The sequence below is a fragment of the Vicugna pacos genome, chromosome 3, assembly GCF_048564905.1.
Source record: "Vicugna pacos chromosome 3, VicPac4, whole genome shotgun sequence".
Classification (NCBI taxonomy): domain Eukaryota; kingdom Metazoa; phylum Chordata; class Mammalia; order Artiodactyla; family Camelidae; genus Vicugna; species Vicugna pacos.
The window spans coordinates 25858453-25878550 of NC_132989.1; the positions used below are offsets into that span (position 1 = coordinate 25858453).

At 33.3% G+C, this 20098-nt stretch overlaps 1 protein-coding gene across 4 annotated transcripts in view; it reads right to left on the minus strand.

The window, feature by feature from the left end:
- Nucleotides 1-562: 562 nt before the first annotated feature.
- Nucleotides 563-20098, minus strand: part of SMAD5 (SMAD family member 5) — a 47591-nt gene continuing 28055 nt past the window's right edge. For all 4 annotated transcript variants that reach the window (XM_072957038.1, XM_072957036.1, XM_072957041.1 and 1 more), the window contains exons 4-7: nt 18309-18428; nt 8966-9187; nt 6905-7161; nt 563-5602 (exon numbers count right to left, since the gene is read on the minus strand). In XM_072957038.1, coding sequence (XP_072813139.1) covers nt 5459-5602; nt 6905-7161; nt 8966-9187; nt 18309-18428 — 743 coding nt within the window. In that variant the 3' untranslated portion in view covers nt 563-5458. The remainder of the gene's footprint in view (nt 5603-6904; nt 7162-8965; nt 9188-18308; nt 18429-20098) is intronic.

The window sequence follows — 20098 nt, forward strand, 5'->3', positions numbered from 1 at the left end:
TAATAATAAGAATTCTTATGTGGCAGGCACTATTCTAAGTACTTTAATTTTCCCCCAAATCCTAGGAAGAAGACTTTTGCTTTACAGATCAGGAAACTGAGGCACAGAGTAGTTAAGCAACTTGCCTAAGGGCACAGGGTTAAGGAGGCTTGAGGCCCAGGACTTAAACGCAGCCAGGCAGACTCCAAAACCAGCTCTGCTAAGAGCTATTCTATGTCCTAATTGTCCAGTCAAGAACTCTAATTTTAGATAGATCTAAAGAAGAGGAACTAGCGATTAAACTGAAAAACCCCAGGCTCTAGATTCAAATCCTTTTTCAAAACAAAACTAAACTAACAAAGAAAAATACATCAACTCTCTTACAAACAGAACAGAAAAACACATCATTCTGAGCAAACCTCATGCTGAGGGAAAAGGCACAGTTTATCCATTCTCTATTGCTAGTGCACGAACACAGATAATGCAGCCACAGTAACCGATAATTTCATTTTTTTTACAACTCCACACAATGAAACATGTTAAGTTGAAACAGAATACCCCCCAAACAAACAAAAAACACACATTAAACAGATTTGAGATTTATTAAAATAAAGTATTAGCAAACAATATGCAAAAACAAAGTTCTTAAGAGTTATGGCTTTGAAAAGCACAATATAGTAAAATCTAATATATTTCATAAGTATCAAAAGATAACAGAATTGAAGTTGCTAGAATTTCATTTTCTACAACATAAACAGAAGCAGAATAAGTAAGAAGCAGACCTATAGTGCAGCCATTGGTTTGGTCTTTATCATCCGCATATGAAATATCTTTTTAAGAGAACATGGGCAGGTCCATACAAATACTCAGTTTCCATGATTATCATCCTACCCAATTTAATTTTCAAAATGCAACTTTAACCAACCAGGTTAAGAAGAAAAGCACTTGCCCAACTATTATCTTCAGCAGTCCCTATAGTTACAATACTTTATGAATAAATCAAAGCAACATTATCTCCAATGGTATTAGAAGGGAAAATCTGACTCTAAAAGATTTCTTCTTTACTTGGGATTGTTTGGTCTTACTGGAGTTTTGTTACAGCTAAACACCAGCTGGTATTAATAAGGCACTACCTATCAATGGGGTAAAAAAACCCAAAAAACCCAAAAATCTACCTCTACACAAAATTTTAAACTTTCAAAAAATAGTATCTTCAAATAAATTCTTAAAGGACAATGGTTTAAGATAATTTTAAGAATTTTAAGAACTGAATTATCTGAATGAGAACCACACTAACCTTTTTACTCTGCCATGAATGACAGATGAATCCTGCTCTGAGACTGGATCTTTTCAACAAAACAACTCATCAGTTGTTTTACAGCAATTGCTACCAGCAAATATTACAGCATAAGCTTTTAGAAAAAAAAAAACCTGATACATTAAATCCGATACATTAAATCCTTCTCACTGGTTTTTGTAAATCATCCAATTTTAGGATAACATTTTGATTATAATAACTGCATTTTAGAAGACAAGTTTCTATTATGAAAATCCAAGGCAAAAAAGGCTGAACAAATACTGTTACCTCTTATAATTAGGACATGCTAACCTGCAATCCAGTGAATTACAAAGAACTGTCCAAGTTTCTGTCCAGCAGGTAGAATTATTTATGCAGAAGAAATGCCTCAAATTCTCACTCTCCATACATGCATCTTCTGTGAGAAGAAAATCTCTCCAGATTCCCACCTGTATCAATGAGGAAAAGGCTGCTGTCCTCAGGCATCAAACCTGAGATCACCACCCCAAAAGCTGGCCTCCTTAACATCTGAGGAGACGCCCATAAACCACTACTTCAGAAAACTTCCACCCATAAAAATCACCGAACACTTCTAAAACCAACAGACTATCTACTACCTTAAAAGGTTCTTGCTTATCTAGCTGGTGGATATGAGGACACACATCTATATTCCTACCCAAGAGACTGAGGATTTAACTACTAAGACAAAAAAGGGCTCTGACCCTTTTAAAAGTTAACAGGTCCAAAATTTAAATCATCATTGGAAGGTGAATTTAATAATTATCAAAAGATTCTTCCTTCTTTAGAAAGTATAAAAGATACTAATATATTTTAAGTGGGAAAGTGATAATGATCCAAAGTAGTATTAAGCAAGTAACTAGAAAAGGTATACAGAAATGGATCTAAACTGGTGTATTAGATGCTCTCTGTAATAGAAGTATAACACTTAAACAGGTACTTTCAAACTTCAAAGTTTCTCTGCTACTGGCAGGATATCGTTTTTGTATAAACTTTCTCCTTCAACAGAACACTATTACAGGGGAACTGTTTCCCTTCAGTACCCTAAGATAATACTGAAGATCTTACAAAGAGAGCCCCAGTCCTTACCTTGACAATAGATTTCAGATCTGAATAGTTACTGATCATTTTATATCCTAAAATGTCTTACTCCTAAATGTTATGAAAATATAACATAGCTACATTTGTACTACTACTTTCTGTACTATTATAGGTATAGGTTTAACTATCCAGTAATCTTACTGTGGATTTCACCTCAGCCAATTCTATTATCATAGTTTCCTTATATAACAAGAAAATGTAAAAAATGATCTATATTCTGATGTATATATTTGACATTTAGATTGATGTCTTCCTTAAACTGTCTCTAAAAATTCACTTTGGTAGATCAATAATATTGATCTAGTTTACATTCTCTAACTTAAGCCAGGTAATTATGTAGCAATGTTAGTCAAATGTACCTCCTAAATTGTTTTTTTCCCAAACATCTTTTTGTTGATTTAATTCATTACTGAGATTAATTTTGACTCTATTCCTCTTTTTGCATTTACCAAACTGGTTGTAATTTTATTATTTTCAAATTCCATCTTTTCAGCTGGCATATATACTGTACATGCCATAAATTGTGATTATTCTGGTATGTTGATGTTTTTATAATTTGACTATGAACCATTCTGGAGATTAAATAAAAACTTTAAACTGTAATTTTCTGAAATGGTTTCTTTCAAAGGTGCTTTTTCATTGGTAGAATTTTACTTAGTTTTTAAAATCTCACTGGCAATTTTTATTTCCCACCCATTCCTACACTGAGTATCCTCAGGAATTATAGAGGAAGCTAGATTGAATGAAGTTTGTATGTAAAATGAAGGGGTGTGGAGTTAACTTTTAGGAAATACAACAGGTTTATACTTCTCCATGAAATTCTTAACAGTTAATGGCTTTATTGCTGTCATTCATGAGACACAATCCCTTAGGAAAAAACACAGAGAAAGCCAATCACAGAAAATCCTGCTAACCCTAAAGGTTGTTACATGAATAAAAACAATTGTTAATGAACCCAACTGAAGCATTAAAACAATTCAATAGTTTCCACCAGTTCAAGCCCACTGAAGTTGATTACATGTATCTGTAATTCAACCTGGGTGGTTTTTCTACAAATTTGTTCCAAAGATTGTGCCTTGAGCCTAATACGTAAAAGAATGATGTAAATAGCTAAATTCTACCACTAAGCAAATAATTCTCTTTCATGTGGCTGGCACAATTCTGGAAGATTGAGAATTCACATCATGTAAAACTGATGTTTAAGGCTCTGGTGACAGAAAGTTTTCTCTTACCTAGCAAAGGACTGTAAGCTGAAAACACATATGGCACTTCATCTGAGAGAACTAAAACCATCCACTGGCTGCACTTTATAAAAGCAATAAATAATGTTACAGGAACAAGAGGAATCATATTCTCCTTTCCTCAAAAAATGCATTTTTTTTCTTCATGAAAGCAGAAAGGGCAAAGCAGAAAGTCAAGCCAAACTAACATTTTAAACAGAAGATTGACATGGCTCCACGTACTTTCTAAAGGCATCAGAAAATAAGGTTCTTCTGAAAGGTAAATTAGGTCATTTTTTTCCCCAAAATAATGTCTTTGTTCTCATACCGTAATTAAGTGTCCATGTGACTGCTTCCTAGAAAAGGAGGTTAAGAGTCCTTTACTCAAAGCCCTTAAACATGATTGATTAAACAGTTATTTTGGAGTTTTCATGTCTTTTCTCTCTGAGGATTGTAAAGACAAGCATCCACATAGGTGCTAAAATAAAAAAAAAGGAAAAAGACAGAGGATGCATGGTAACTGAGAAAACAGTCTGTATTCTTTGATACATGAGTATTCTTTGATTTGTGAACATTTTCATATCAGCTAGCTCAACAATCACTGCTAACTCATGTAAGCATCAGATCTGTGACCTCACCCTATGGGCCAGAATGAAGATGCTCCTATGGCTGCAGGACACAGATCCTTGCACAGGGAGATTGATGCAAGTAAGAACAATGGGATTAAGTACATGATTTTCCAACATTAATACTATCTATAAAACTGCAGGGAATTTAAAAGGCACCTTAAGTTGGAGCTATAAAATAACAGTCTTACAATGTAGGTTGAAAATACAACAAAAGATAGAAAAAGCGTAACTTCCTACAACTTTAATCTATAAATTGCAGTGTTTGTTAATACAAAAAGGGTACCAAAAAAGTAAGGATGAGCATCTAAGTCCAAGTCACTTGAGTGTGTTTCACAAAAGGTTACATTAAAAACTGTCACCCATCAAAGTGCAAAATAAAAGATTAATGCATGCCAAGATTAGAGTTCTTACAACATTGGCCAAAAGCAGCAAATATAGCTGAACAAGGCCGTGCACGCACTGTCACTAGCTATAAAGTAGTTCTTATGACAGATTCTGAATAAATGACGTACTGGAGATCTGTTGTTTGCAATAATTCTTTTCTAAAAAGGAAATGTTTTACAAAGATATACTGAATCAAGTCACAATACACTGACAAACATTTAGCTGTATTAAATGTAAATTTTATGATGTCATTTAGAAAACTTTCACTTTGCTTTCACTGAACACTACTTGTTAGAGCAGTGCATGGTGTTCCTTCAAAAAAGATTTTTTTTATAGTTTCTTTTAAGCCCTACCATATGCTTTTATAAAACAATGAATTACACTTTTTTAAAGTCGGTAGGACAAAGAAACTGGCAAAAGTATAGCTTCTGAAGAATCAAGAATAGAAGGGAAGACTTTTCACTGAACACCCTCTTCCATTGTTATAATTTATCATGTGATGTATTACTTTTCCAAAAAAATTAACAAAAAAATTGTTGGAACAATAAGGCAAAAAGTATGTTCCAGGTTAAGATCAATGCTAAACTTCTGAACTGGGGCACAATACTTACTCTGCATCTTTCACAACACTTTTGAGAGTTAATCACATGAACATGAATACAAACAAATGTAGATTTATCACAAAATACAAATGTATTGGTCACAATTATGTAGAAAAAAAACAGGTTGTAACATCTGTTTTCCATGTAAGCTCACAGTATCTGTACTGAAAGTTTCCCTAAAATTAAAACAAGTCCACTAATAATGTAGTTGAAAAATATACTTCTGCACTATGAAACAGAAGAAATGGGGTTCAGAGGGGAGCCCATTTGAGTGAGGACTTTATCCAGCCACTGAAGAGGCCCATGAAGATGAATCTCAATCCAACATGGGGTGCTGGTAACATCCTGCCGGTGATATTCTGCTCCCCAGCCCTATGGAAATGAATAGCACAGCAAAATGCTCTTTAAACTGTCAATCAGTCTAAATCAATTTTAACACAGTAACATACACTTTAACAGTAGAGATATGTAGAATATACTTAAAGGAAAAACTACCATAAAAACCAATCTTAGCATTCACTATGGAATTAAAAGCAACACAATAGTTGCATCATTATATTAACATATAAGCCCTTGGAGCAAGATATGTTAAGTTCACAGTAGATTTTGTTAACAAAACGTATTTGATTTTCAGGTTTTTTTCTTTGAGTATCAGATAAGGCACTGTAGATGTGATCAATGCATATAAATGTAATTAAAGTGGCAATCACATATCATTATCTTTTAAGATGGGAAAATACTGGGATGAACTGAGCTGGAACACTTCAGCTTAAAACTCCAAAGAGTAAAACAGAGTTTTTTCACTTTTATTTGCCTGGATTTATCAAGCTCCCTGCTTTACTGCTTATAGTAGTTCTGGCCTAGGAAAATTAGGCAGGTGTGGCAGGGGTGAAATGGGGGCAGTAGATTAAATATGCAAAAGTCAAGTCTCTATAGCGGGGAAGGGAAATGCCTTCAGGACTATTGATAAACTGCTGCATAAACGGACCTATAACAAAGCAGCAAGGAAAATACTGGGTTGTGGGACTGTGGGCCAAAAAGAAAAAAACTACACACAGCATTTGACACTAACTCTTCTTTTACTAAATCCTAAGGATCAAGTCGACACAGCCTAAGTTGTTTAAATATATCACTAAAATTCTTTCCAGATTTTGCTCATGAACCATCATCTTTGGAATGCCAATAAAATTAGGCCAAGAGCAAATGATAAACTTGAAAAGTTCTTTGAACCAAACTTCCTTAAAAATAAATTCTTAGTAACAGAGCTTAGACATAAGGAAAACAATTTTAGTACTGTAAAGAATTCTTTCAGTCAATCTAATGGATCTAATAATATCTGAAACTACTGAAGCTAAGGAACTTAAGCAATTCTAATATTAAATACTTTCTGTTATTTAGTCTTTAACTGAGATCGTTATAAACTCAGCCTCTATTCAATATCAAAATTAGTATCTGTATCAGGCTCTTTGTAATGTCTGGATTATAAAATAATCTAAGACCAATCATGTCATTTAAATTATAAATTAAAGAATTTTATTTAAAAACTTATTAAATCAGGTCAAAAGTAATTAGCACCTTTCACCTAACAAAGACTTCTAAAAATTTTAACCTACAAACTTATAATATACACATTTACAGTGACTCAAATTAAGCTACAGGTCACAATCCACTTACCTTAACAAAACTCATTCGAATGGTACACATTTTGGTGAGCTCATATACTGCCTCAAACCCATGGTTGACAGACTGAGCCAGAAGCTGAGCAAACTCTTGATTGTTAAAAATTTTGAGGCTGCAGCTGCTGGGAATCTTACAGACAGTGGTAGGATGAAAGCCATGATGAAAGTTGCAGTTCCTACTCTGTACAAATATGCTGCTGTCACTGAGGCATTCTGCATACACCTCTCCGCCAACATAGTACAGATGAACACCTTAAAAAGACAGGCAGTACAAGCGTCAACAGAACAAAGTAGTATAATGAAAAAAGGTTGTTGTACGAGGCGAGACAAAGAACAACCACTATAGCAACAGTCCTTAGATAGAAGCTACCACTAGATGGCCTTATGCTGCCAAAGATAATCAAGAGGTAAATGTTTGCCTACATCTAAAATGATCCTCAAATAACTAAGACTTAAGCCTCAAGTTGGCAGCATTTTAGGTTATCAGTTTTCAAGTTTTTTTTTCCCCTTCTCTAACAATCATTTGTGATTTCTATGAGGAGAAGCAACGGCAAAAAGTCCCCCAAAAAGCATGTTATTAGAAGTCCTTTCAAAAGAATGCCTGGTGCTATCAACTATCAAGAATACTTACTTGGTAAAGAGTTTTGCATTCTTTTTGCCAATGGAAAGGACAGCAGCATTAAAAAACAAAAAAACACTAAATTACATATGTAATTTCAAGTCAGAGGAAGAGACTTCAAAGGGCAGATTTATTTTACTGTACTTTAAAAAAGTTTTTGGGATTTAAAAAATACATCAACATTATACAAATTTAGGTTTAATATTTTAAAATTCAAGCTACATAGCTAAAACTGAAGTTGTTCCCAACTTTTCACTACTGCAAACAGAGCTAAAAAAGACCATTGTACATACACACTTCTGCACACATGTGTGTCACAGACTGGCACCAGGCTGTGATATTAAAAACCATGTTTTGTTTCTGAGCAAATAAAAATAATCTGTGGAAAAAAGGGTCCTAGAACTGTATACTGGGAATAAAGGGGAAATTGATTCTAGAATTTAAGAATTCACCAAGTAGGTTTCTCTCAAATTACTCTACTTCAGTACGAAAAATCAATGCATAGAAGTGAGGCATTTTACCTAAAACACATGGCAAGTTGACAGTTAAGTCAAAAAAGAATGGAAACCTTCTTTCCAACCTATTTTTGATCATGGTATTTTTCTGAATCTTTTCCATTAAGAAATCACATCACAATTACAGTTTTTTACCTTTTGTTCCTAATCTGGACCAAGATTTTCTCAAGTAAAAGAAGCAAAAAGTAGCAAGTGGCAGAAACAAAACTTCTTAAAAGACAGGCAAACCACTCTACCTAGGATAGATTTACTTTCCAACCATCTGATGCATGAGACACAGACATTGCATTGTAATGTTTTTGGAAAGTTCCTTGTTTGCTGCAGCAACTGTCTAGTAGGATGAATTATAAATAAAACCTTGTTACCTGAATTGAAAAGGTGGGAGGAATGGCAGTGAAGCCACTGAAGACTGACATCATTCCAACTGGATTTCCTACCAGTTACCCTGTTCCTCCACATAATGTAAATGCTTACAACTCATTTCAACTCAAAATTTTCCACAAATACTGTAATTTAAAAATTCTAATCTTCACCAGCTCTCATATATTCCACAAAAATTTGTTGTATATGTACTGAGACAGGCATGGTTCTAGCTGCTGAAGATACTGTTGTGAACAACATAAATTCCTGTAAATATATTATATTCCAGTCAAGAAGACACTCAAAAAAAGAACAACAACAACAAAAAAACCATAGAAATGGTATGATTTCAGAACCTAAGTGGTGTGATTTCAGAACAAAGAAGAAAAAACACGCAGGATAAAGAGAAGATGACTGATTATGTCTCTATTTAAATCTGCAACTTGAAGGCAGAAAGGCCTTGAGCTTCTTTGTGTGCCCTAGCACCTTACACAATGCAGACTACAGGATAAGTACAACAAATGCATGAATTCAAATGAACGTAGGGAAACGACAAAATTACCTTTTCCAATATGTCGCCTAGTATTTTCAATTGTAGAATTACGATTAACATTTGACAACAACCCCAAACAGAATCTACTTTTGTTATTTGAAGGGTCTGTGAATCCATCTACTAATACACTAGTAGAAGATGCGTGAAAAGCTTCCCCAACACGATTATTTAATTCGTAGTAGACAATTGAACACCAATGTTTGGGCTCTTCATAGGCAACAGGCTGAACATCTGTGAACAAACCAGACAGAAAAAAACATTTAATGAGCATCAGAAACTCCAGGTTCTGCATGTGTTTCCCCTTTAAACAAGCCCAAGAACTATATGGAAAAGAAAGTTTTCAGATATTTCACTGAAGTCTCACTGTCCTTCCTGGCTTTTAGTCTGTATCAAAAAACAATTTTAAAATTATACAAATACAAGGATAGGCAACATCACATTTTAAAATGTTTTTCTAGTAGACTCTAATCCAGGTTTAAATTTGAGATGATAAACCTGTTTAAACAAACTGAAAGATTTAACTATACAAGTATCTGTAAAATTATTTTAAACAAAAATTTGAACTAAAAAAACTAAGTGAGACTCTCAACAAACTAGGAATAGAAGGGAACTTCTTCAACTTAATATGAAGAACATTTACAAAAAACCTACAGCTGACATCATACTTAATGGTGAAAAACCAGAAGCTTTTCTGTTGAGATCAACAACAAGACAAGAACGTTTTCACCACTCTCTTTCAACACCATACTGGAAGTCCTAGCTAAAGCAGTAAGACAAGGAAAGGAAATAAAAGGTATACAGATTGAGAAGGAAAAAACAAAATTGTCTTTGTTCACAAATGATATGAGTGTCTACGTAGAAAATCTGAAAGGACTGACAAAAAAATTCCTGGAACTAATAAGCAATTATAGCAAGGATGTAAGGTTAATATACAAAAGTCAATCACTTTCCTATATATCAGCAATAAACAAACAGAATTTAACATTAAAAACTCATTATCATTTATATTAGCACCCCAAAAATGAAATACTTAGGTCGAAACTAAACAAAATAGATATAAGATCTATGAGGAAACTATGAAACTCGAAAGTAAAAAGTTAAATAGCTATATAAACATGGAGATATAATTTAGACCATGTTCATGAGCAGGAAGCCTCTATATTCTCAACATGCCAGTTCTTCCCAACGTGACCTATAGTCAATAAAATTCCAATCAAAATCCCAGCAAATCTTGTTGAAATCGAAAAACTGATCCTAAAGTTTACATGAGGAGGCAAAAAGACCCAGAATAGCCAACACAATATTGAAGAACAAAACTGGAAGGTTAATACTATCCAACCTAAAGACTTGCTATTAAGTAATCAAGATAGTGTAGCACTGGCAAAAGAATAGACAGATAGATCAAAGTAACAGAATAGAGAGCCCAGAAATAGATCCACATAAAAATACTTAACTGATCCTTGAAGGATCTCCATTATTTCTCCAGTAATAGGAAAAAGACAGTCTTCTCAACAAATGGTACAAGAAGTGACATTCACATGCAAAAAAAAAAAAATGAACCTAAACACAGTATCTTACACTCTTCACAAAAATTACCTCAAAATGGATCACAGACCTAAATGTAAAATGCAAAACTAAAGAACTCTAGGAGGTAACACAAGAGAAAACCTAAATGACCCTGAATCTGGTGCTGACTTTTTAGATACAACACCAAGGCACAATCCATGAAACAAATAACTGATAAGATAGACTTCATTAAAAGTTAAAAACTTCTGCTCTGCAGAAGACACTGTCAAGAAAATGAGAACACAAGCCACAGAACGGAGAAAATATTTGCAGAAGACATATCTGATAAAAGACTGTTATCTAAAATATACCAAGAACTCTTAAAACTCAACAAGAATGAACAACCAAATTTAAAAAATTAGTAAAATACATGAACAGACACCTTAATGAAGAAGATATACATATGGCAAGTAAGCATATGAAAAGATGCTCCAAATCATATGTTATCAGGAAAATGCAAATTAAAATAGCAAAGAGATACTACGACACACCCATTAGAATGGCCAAAATCCAAAACAATGACAACACCAAATGCTCGTGAGAATGTGGAGCAATAAGAACTTTCATTCACTGCTGGTGGGAATGTAAAATGGTACAGTGACCAGTTTACTTGCTCCTTACAAAATTAAACATACTCTTATCATACAATCCAGCAAATGCATTCCTTGGTATTTACCCAATGGAGTCAAAACATTTTGTCAACATAAAAATTGCACACAGATGTTTGTTTACAGCAGTATTTATTTGTAACTGCCAAAATTTGAAGCAACCAAGATGTCCTTAAATACGTGAATAGATAAACTGTGGTACACTGTAAACCAGAATAGTATTCAGCACTAAAAAGAAATGCGTCATCAAGCCATGAGAAGACATGGCGGGGAGAATTTAGATGAACATTACTAAGAGAAGAAGCCAATCTGAAAACGCTACAATTGTAAGATTCCAATTACATGACATGCTAGAAAAGGCAAAACTATGGAGACAGTAAAAATATCAGTGGTTGCCACAGGTTAGGAGAGAGGGAAGGATGAAGAGGTGAGCACACAGGATTTGTAGAGCAGTGAAATTATTCTGTATGATACTATAATTACGGATACATGTCATTATTCATGCCCATCCTCAGAATGTACAACATCAAAAATGAATCCTTTGAAAAAAAAAAAAGAATGAATCCTAACGTAAATATGGATTTTGGGTGACAATGATGTGTCAATGTAAGTTCATCGACTGTAATAAAGGTACCACTATGGTGCAGGATGCTGGGGTGGGGGGCTTGTACACGTATTAGGGGAGTGGGTATGTGGGAGTTCTGTACTTTCTGCTCAAATATACTGTAACCTGAAACTGATCTAAAAAATAAAGTCTGCTGAAAGAAAGAGAGAAAGAGAGAGAGGGAAGAAAGAAGGAAGGAAAAGAAAAAAAAAAACACAACTAAGTGAGCATATTCTTTGGGTAAAAGGTAGTATACATTTTAAACGTTAAGTGACAGAACTGCCCAAGGTAAAAGGTTTGTACACAATATAAAATATTGGCCAAATTCTATTAGTGTAAAAGTCAACAACTCACAATGGACACAACGGATAGGAGGGACACATGGAGATCTTCATCTAGCACTAATAGGGTGTCTTTCTTGGAGAGGAAATCAGGCAGAAAGTCATGGAATCTCAAATTTTCTTTCAAGAAAGGCAGAAATTTAAAGTCTAAGAAAAATTTAAGAGTGGTGACATGGTCTATGTTGGCACTGCAAAAGAATTAGTTAACTTTAAAAGCTCAATTCTGATTATTCAATCACAAAGACTTCAGATGGGAAGAAGAGAAAAAAATAAACCAGTGAGGACTGAGAGAGAGAAGTTCTAACAGTTCAGATTTTAACAAAATTTATATGTAAGATGGAACAAGGAGAAACCCATAAGCAAAGACACAGACAGATGAGTAGCAGGAAGTTATAAGAATAGTGTTCAGCAAAGAATAAAGCCAAGAATGAGCAGAAGCTTGTAGGGGAAAAAAGCTAAACAAAACAAAAAAGACAATTTTGGTTAGGAAGGAAAAGAAAAGTTTTGCCTCTGCTCAAGGCAAAGGAAATATTGTTAACTGGTCACTCAAGGCATTGCAGTTTAACTTTGATTTCCCTTTTGTTACTTGTCAAATTAAAAACAGAAAAAAAAAAACAAAATACAACTGAAATGAGAAGCAATTTTGGTGAAAAAAGACATTTACAAGGGTGAGAAGACTTGATTGCCAGGTTCTTCTAAAGGGACTCAGTTGTTTGGCTAATAAATTATATTCCAAGGACTACCTAATATACAACACTATTAAACTGTACTCTCTGATCACTGGAAGATAAGGTGAAAGAAGAAAGGAAAATGCTAGGTGGGGTAAATATAGTCCATATTTTCACAAGGACGATGATAATATCATTTATTGGGTATTACCTGATGCTGTATGTTAAGATCATTACAGATATCACCTAATTCAATCAACATACTAATAATTTCTGTGTATATATTTTCTCTATTTATTTTACAATTGGAGATTCTTAGACTCAGAGATTTTTTTTAAGGCTACCCTAAGTTGCAAAGTAAGTAAGTAGAGATGTAGAAATTCATGTTCTGAGACATTTTGCTCTTAATGAAGGTAGAGTCTATGAATTGTCAGCACGTTAGTATGACAAAATTCCTACATAAATTCTAGACCCTGAAAAAATAAAGATATTATTTAAACATTAACAAGATTATTAGGGAGGGGCCTGAAATTTGACTATTCTTAGGAATAAGGGCTCCTGGGAAAACACAGTAGGACATACAGTTACTCCATACCATCACAAACACAAACAAAACACAGAGACACCATTCTTTGTCGAAATACATAAAATGGCAGTGTCTTACTTACCCTAAACTTGTAACAAACTAGGAAGTTTAAGGTTCAAAGCAAAGTGGCTTTTAAACCACAATGAGATACCACTTCAGACCCATAAGGATGCTATTAACAAGTGTTGGCAAGAGTTGGAGAAATAGGAATCCTACTGCACTACTGGTGACAATGCAATAGTGTAGTCACTAAGGAAAAATCTGGCAGTTCCTCAAAGAGTTGAACAGAAATATCACAAAATCCAGCAGTTCTACTCCCAGGTTTATAATACCAAATGAATTAAACAGCAGAGACTCAGATACCTAAACACCAATGTTCATAGCAGCATTGTTCAGAATAGCCAAAAGGAGTAAACAACCCAAATGTCCATCAACTGATAAACAGATAAACAAAATCTGATATATACATACAAAAGAATTTTTTCAGCCTTAAAAAGGAATGCAATTGTAATACATGCTATGATATGGATAAACCTTGAAAACATAATGCTAAGTGAAATAAGCCAGACACAAAAGGACAAATAGTACATGATTCCACTTAGATGCTGTAACTAGAACAGGCAAATTCACAGATGGAGAGCAGCCGAATGGTAGTTAACAAGGAGGCAAGGGAAGGGGGAATAGGGAGTTATTATTTAATAGGTACAGAGTTCTGTTTGAGATGATGAAAAAGTTCTGGAAATGGACAGTGGTAAAGGTTGCACAATACTGTGGATGTACTTAATGCTAATGAATTGTACACTAAAGGACCCAAAGCAAAAACTAACAGAACTGAAAGTAGAAACAAATGATTCAACAATAATCATTGGGGACTTCACTCTCCACTCTCACTAACTGACAGAACAATTAGAAAGAAAATAAGCAAAGACAGAAGATTTGAGCAACACCAATTTCATCTAACTGAAATCCATAGATCCTATGACATCCTACAACATCAGAATATACAATTTTTTCAAAAGCACATGGAATATTCTCTAAAAGAGACTATCTGGTCTGCCAGGGACTGGCAAACCTTTTCTGCTCACCAAATCCAGCAACATATGAAAAGGATTATGTATCATGTCCAAGTGCGACGCAAATACTTCAGGTTTGCACACCATGTACTATTTCTGTCATACATTCTTCTTCTTCTTTAACAATCCTTTAATAATGTAAAAACCATTCTCAGGTCACAGGCTGTACAAAACATGCATAAAACAATCCTCAATAAATTTAAAAGAAATGAAATCATAAAATGTGTTCAATGCTCACAGAAGAATTAAATTAGGACTCAACAGCAGAAGGAAATTTGAGAAATCTTGCAATATTTGGAAACTGACTAACATGCTACTAAGTTAATCCATGTGTCAAAGAAGAAATCATAAGGGAAATTTTAAAATATTCTGAACTGAATAAAAATGAAAACAAACATATCAAAATTTATGGGACACAAAGGCATGTTTAGAGGGAAGTGAATAGTTCTGAACACCTATGTTAAAAAAGAAACAACTCAAGTTAATAACCTAGGATTCCAGCTTAAGGAACCACAAAAAGAAAAGCAAACCAAACCCAAAGCAAGAAGAGTAAGGTAAGTAAAGATTAGAGTGAAAATCAATGAAAAACAGTTGGTTCTATCAAAAGATCAGCAAAACTGGCAATCCTTTAGCTAAACCAAACGAGAAAAGAAAAAGAACAAGACACAAATTACCAAAATGAGGAATGAAGACATCACTACCAACTCTTACAGAAATTAGAAAGATCACAAAGGATACAATGAAAAACTTTATGCCAACAAATCAGACAATTCAGATGAAACAGAAAAGCTCCCAGAAAGTCACAAATTTATAAAAATGACTCAAGAAAAAAACAAACTCTGAATAGACTAACGTAACAAGTAAAGAAACTGAATCAGTAATTAAAAATCTTCCCACAAATAAAAGTCCAAGCCCAAATGGCTTCAGTGGTAAATTCTATCACATATCTAAATAAAAAATAATACCAATGCTTCACAAATTCTTCCAAAAATAGGAGGGAACACTTCTCACCTCATTCCCTGAGATCACTAATACCTGACAGCAATACCAAACAAAGGCATCACAAGAAAACTATCAATATCCCTCATGAATATAAAAGTTAATCAGTAGCCCTTATGAATATACAAGCAAAAATACTCAACAAAACATTAGTAAACCTGACCCAGCAATATATAAAGAAGCATTATATACCACAACCACATGGGATCTATCCCAGGAATATAAGGCTGGTTTAACATCAGAAAATCAGTTCATATAATAACAATTTATCACTAGAAAAAAGAACAAAATACCCACATAATCATCTCAGTAGATGTAGAAAAAGCTTTTGACAAAATCCAACATCCATTCATGTAATAATTCTCAACAATCTAGGAAGAGGAGAATCATAATTTATCGGCTAGACTCTCCAGAACAATACTGAATAGAAGTAATGAAAGCAGACATCCTTGTCATTTCCAACTATAGATAGAGAGTAATTCAGTATTTTACCGTTAATTATGATAATAGCTGTAGGTTTTTCATAGATGCCCTTTAATAATAATAATGAGAGGGGTTAAAGGCATCAGATACTGGATAGGAAAAAAGTAATACCATCATTTATTTTAGATGACATGCTCCTGTATTTAGAACACCTTCAGGAATCCACATAAGCATGTACAAAAAACCTACTAATAAGTGAGTTTAGCAAAGTTTCAGGATACAAGATTAATATACAAAAATCAATTGTATTTTTTCATAATTAAAAAAATAGCCTTTTTTCTTCCAGTTAAAAGTTGGAATAAATATATATTGAGATAAATACATAAATCTATAAATAAATATAAATATATATTGAGATATAATTGACATACAAAACTGTATACGTTTAAGGTGTACAGCATGATGACTTCACTTACACATATCATAAAATGATTATCACAATTTAGTGAACATCCATTATCTCATATAGAAACGAAGTTAAAGAAATAGAAAAAAATTTTTTCCTTGTGATGACAACTCTCAGGATTTATTCTCTTAACTACTTTCATATACAACATACAGCAGTGTTAATTGTATTTATCATGTTGTACATTACATTCCTCAAACTTATTTATCTTGTATCTGGAAGTTTGTACCTTTTGACTGCCTTAATCCAATCCACTATATTTCTACCTACTAATAATAATGAAAAATCTAAACATGAAATTAAAAAATTCTATTCAGTTAGGAATAAAGTTAAGAACAAAAGCAAAAGTAAAAGACACTGAAAATTGAGAAGATCTAAATAAATGGAGAGACACTTCATGTTCATGTACTAGAAGATGATTGCAAATCTCCCCAAATTGATTTAGTGATTCAATGTGACCTCTATCAAAATCCAAGGAAGGGTTTGTAGGGGACAAAAATTGATAAACTGATACTAAAATAACATGGAAATATGCAAAGAATGCAGACTTATCAAATACTTTTGAAGAAGAACAAAGTTGGAAGACCAATACTTCTCATTTTTAAACCTTACTAAAAAGCTTTAGTAATCAAGACTATGAGGTATTCATATACAAGTCAGTGAACAAAACAGAGTTCTGAAACTCTTACATTTAGTGATTACCATCATAATTTCTGAAAGATACTAAGGCAATTCAATGGAAAACTGTTAACTTTTCAACAAACAATGCTAGAACCAACTGGGTATCTACTTGCACAAAGATGAATTTAGACCTTTACTGTATAAAAAGATAAACTCAAAAAGAAACATAGACCTAAATGTAAGAGTTAAACAACTTTCAGAAGTAAACAGAGGCGAATAATTTTTATGATATTGGGACAAAGATTTTTTAGATGCAACACCAAAATCATAATCCAGAAAAGAAAAAACTGATAAAACTGGACTTTATCAAAACTAAACACTTTTGTGTGTCAAAAGACATCATTAAGAAAATGAAAAGACAATTCAGACTGAGAGAAAAGATTTGTAAATCATATATTCCATAAAGGACTCCTATTCAGAATATATAAAGAACTCTTAACAACTCAGTAATAAGACAAACAACCCAATTAAAAAACAGGCAAAATATTTAAATAACACTTCACCAGAGAAGACACATGAATGGCTAATTAGTACATAAAAAGTGTTCAACATCATTACTCATTAGGGAAACGCAAATTAAAACAAATGAGATGCCACTTCACACCCTCTAAAATGTCTATAATCAAAAAGACAAATGATAACAAGTATTAGAAAGATGCGGAAAAACTGGAACCCTCATTTTACTGGTAAAAAAAAAAAAAACGGTATTGCCACTTTACAGAACTTTGGCAGTTTTTCCTAAATAATCCAATTTACCATACAACTCAGAAAAATAAAAACAATGTCCACACAAAGACTTACATGCAACTGTTCTTAACAGCACTGTTCATACTAGCTCAAAACTAGAAACAGTTCAAATGCCCATCAACTGATAGAGGGATAAATAAAATGTGGTACATCCGTACAATGAAATACTTGCTCAGCAATAAAAAAGAAAAAACTATTGAGACGTGCTGCAACATGGATGAATCTTGAAAACACTATGCTAAGTGAAAGAAGCCAGATGCAAAAGACTACACATTCTGTGATTCCATTTATATGAAATGTTGAGAAAAGGCAAATCTACAGGCACAGAAAACAGCTTACAAAATTTCTGGGGCAGGGATAGAAGTGGGGGTGACACAAGGGATATTTTTAGAGGGTTATAGAAATGTTCCAAAACTAGACTGTGGTGGTAGTGTAAACCTTTATATATTTACTAAAAATCACTGAGTCATACACTTAAAATGGATCCATTTTATGGTATATAAATTACACTCCAATAAAGTTGTTTTCTAAAGGTGGCTGAGAAGTTAAAAAAAAAACAGCAACAACAAAGTAAATATTATATTTCTTACCTCTGCTGGATATACTGGGCATAATCTGAGGAATCATATTATTGCTTGTATCCATGGGCTGGGAATTATCTTGACCCATCTGATCATCTGGTGGCATATAGGCAGGAGGAGGAGTATCAGCTAAGAGGAAGAAAATGAGATAAGTTAAAATCCCAAAAGAATAGTTAAAATCTTCATCCTGCCCAAAGTTAATCTAAAAGCATTAGAAAATTCCTAAGATTACCAGCAGGATTCATTACTGAATATCACAGACACACAAAAACACAGGATGCTATCTTGGCGCAAAGGAAAAGGAGAAAAAACAACACACCCATTAGCTACTGAAAACCTACTACAAGTCCACGTGTATTTGATCCAATCCAGAATTGTGAGATCACAGCTAAAATTCAGTAAAATAGAATTCAAGGTCAAGAATTTATCTTAGGCCATTGATTATCCTAGTTTAGATATATATCTACAGAGGCATTTTAAAATTATCAACATCACCACATACTGTATAATAATGTTATTTAAAACTGGAAAATAAAACTATCTTCTCTTTGAAAATTTGCCAACAACACAAACAGCAATTCTTTTGTAATGTCTTAAAATGGCTGTTGTGTCCTATTAAATGGCTAAGTAACTCTCTTAGAAAACTGAATATGAACCAGAAAACCTTTTGAGCTTCAACACTTGTGCTTGAAAACCTTTGCAAAATGTATTTCTTTGGATATTTTACTTTGCATGTTGTTTACCTGTATACACAAGTATACAAAAATATACTTTGTCTCAATTAACTATAAATACTAAATAAATCTGTCTTTTACCTCAAGGTCTGTATAAGATGTATTTTGAGAAAGAGCTACAATCAGCACTGAATCTAGGACAAAGTATAAAAATTAGTTTTTGAACACCTAATACCAAGTTAAACAGTTGATATTTAATTCTTCTTTGAAAAAAAATTTCATCAATTGATATTTTGCTACAGTAGAGGAATCACAAAGTATATACTTACATATGACTCTGCCTGCAAGAGTAGGCATTCTAGTATTTCTTGACAGTGATATAATGAGGTATCCATACAAAACATGCATGCCATTAACAAAATTTTGGAACTTTAAAAATCTACTCTGATCTTTCTCCAGGCAAATCAGTGTATCAGTTATCTAAGTAAAGTTAATGGGGTTCACTTCAACCTACCAAAGTATAAAATGATTTGACAAGCAATGCAGCAAAGTTTTAAAAGCACAGAATTATTTTGTTTGTTTGTTTTATTAGGTAGAATTCTTACAGTTTGACTGCACATACACATTATATTGCACGGAAATACATATATACAGACTACTGCACATTTTTTGTTTACATATATGTACTGATTATTGTTTCTAAGAACAGATTAGAGCTTTAGCTTTTTAAACTTGTATTAGTTATCAAAGGAATAAAGCCAACTACAAAATAAGAATCAACAGAATGCGGTAATCCAATCATAAAGGACAGTCAAATGAAAAAGCACAGACTTTAGAGTCAGAGAACCTTGGCCAGTTACTAGCTGTGCGACCTCAACCAAGGTACTTAAATTCTTGGGGTTAATACTAGCTTCATTTTCCATCTTAAACCAAGAATAATATCTATTTCACATGGTTGTTCTGAAGATTAAATTTAATGCAGTCTCTTTCATCACGATATCAGTTATATAAAAGGCACTTGATAGACAACACTTGGTATTATAAACTATACAAAAGTATTTAAAAATATTTAGCTTTAAGTGAAATGTAACTACTCTTTTTTTTTTTTGTAGTACTTAATTTTAA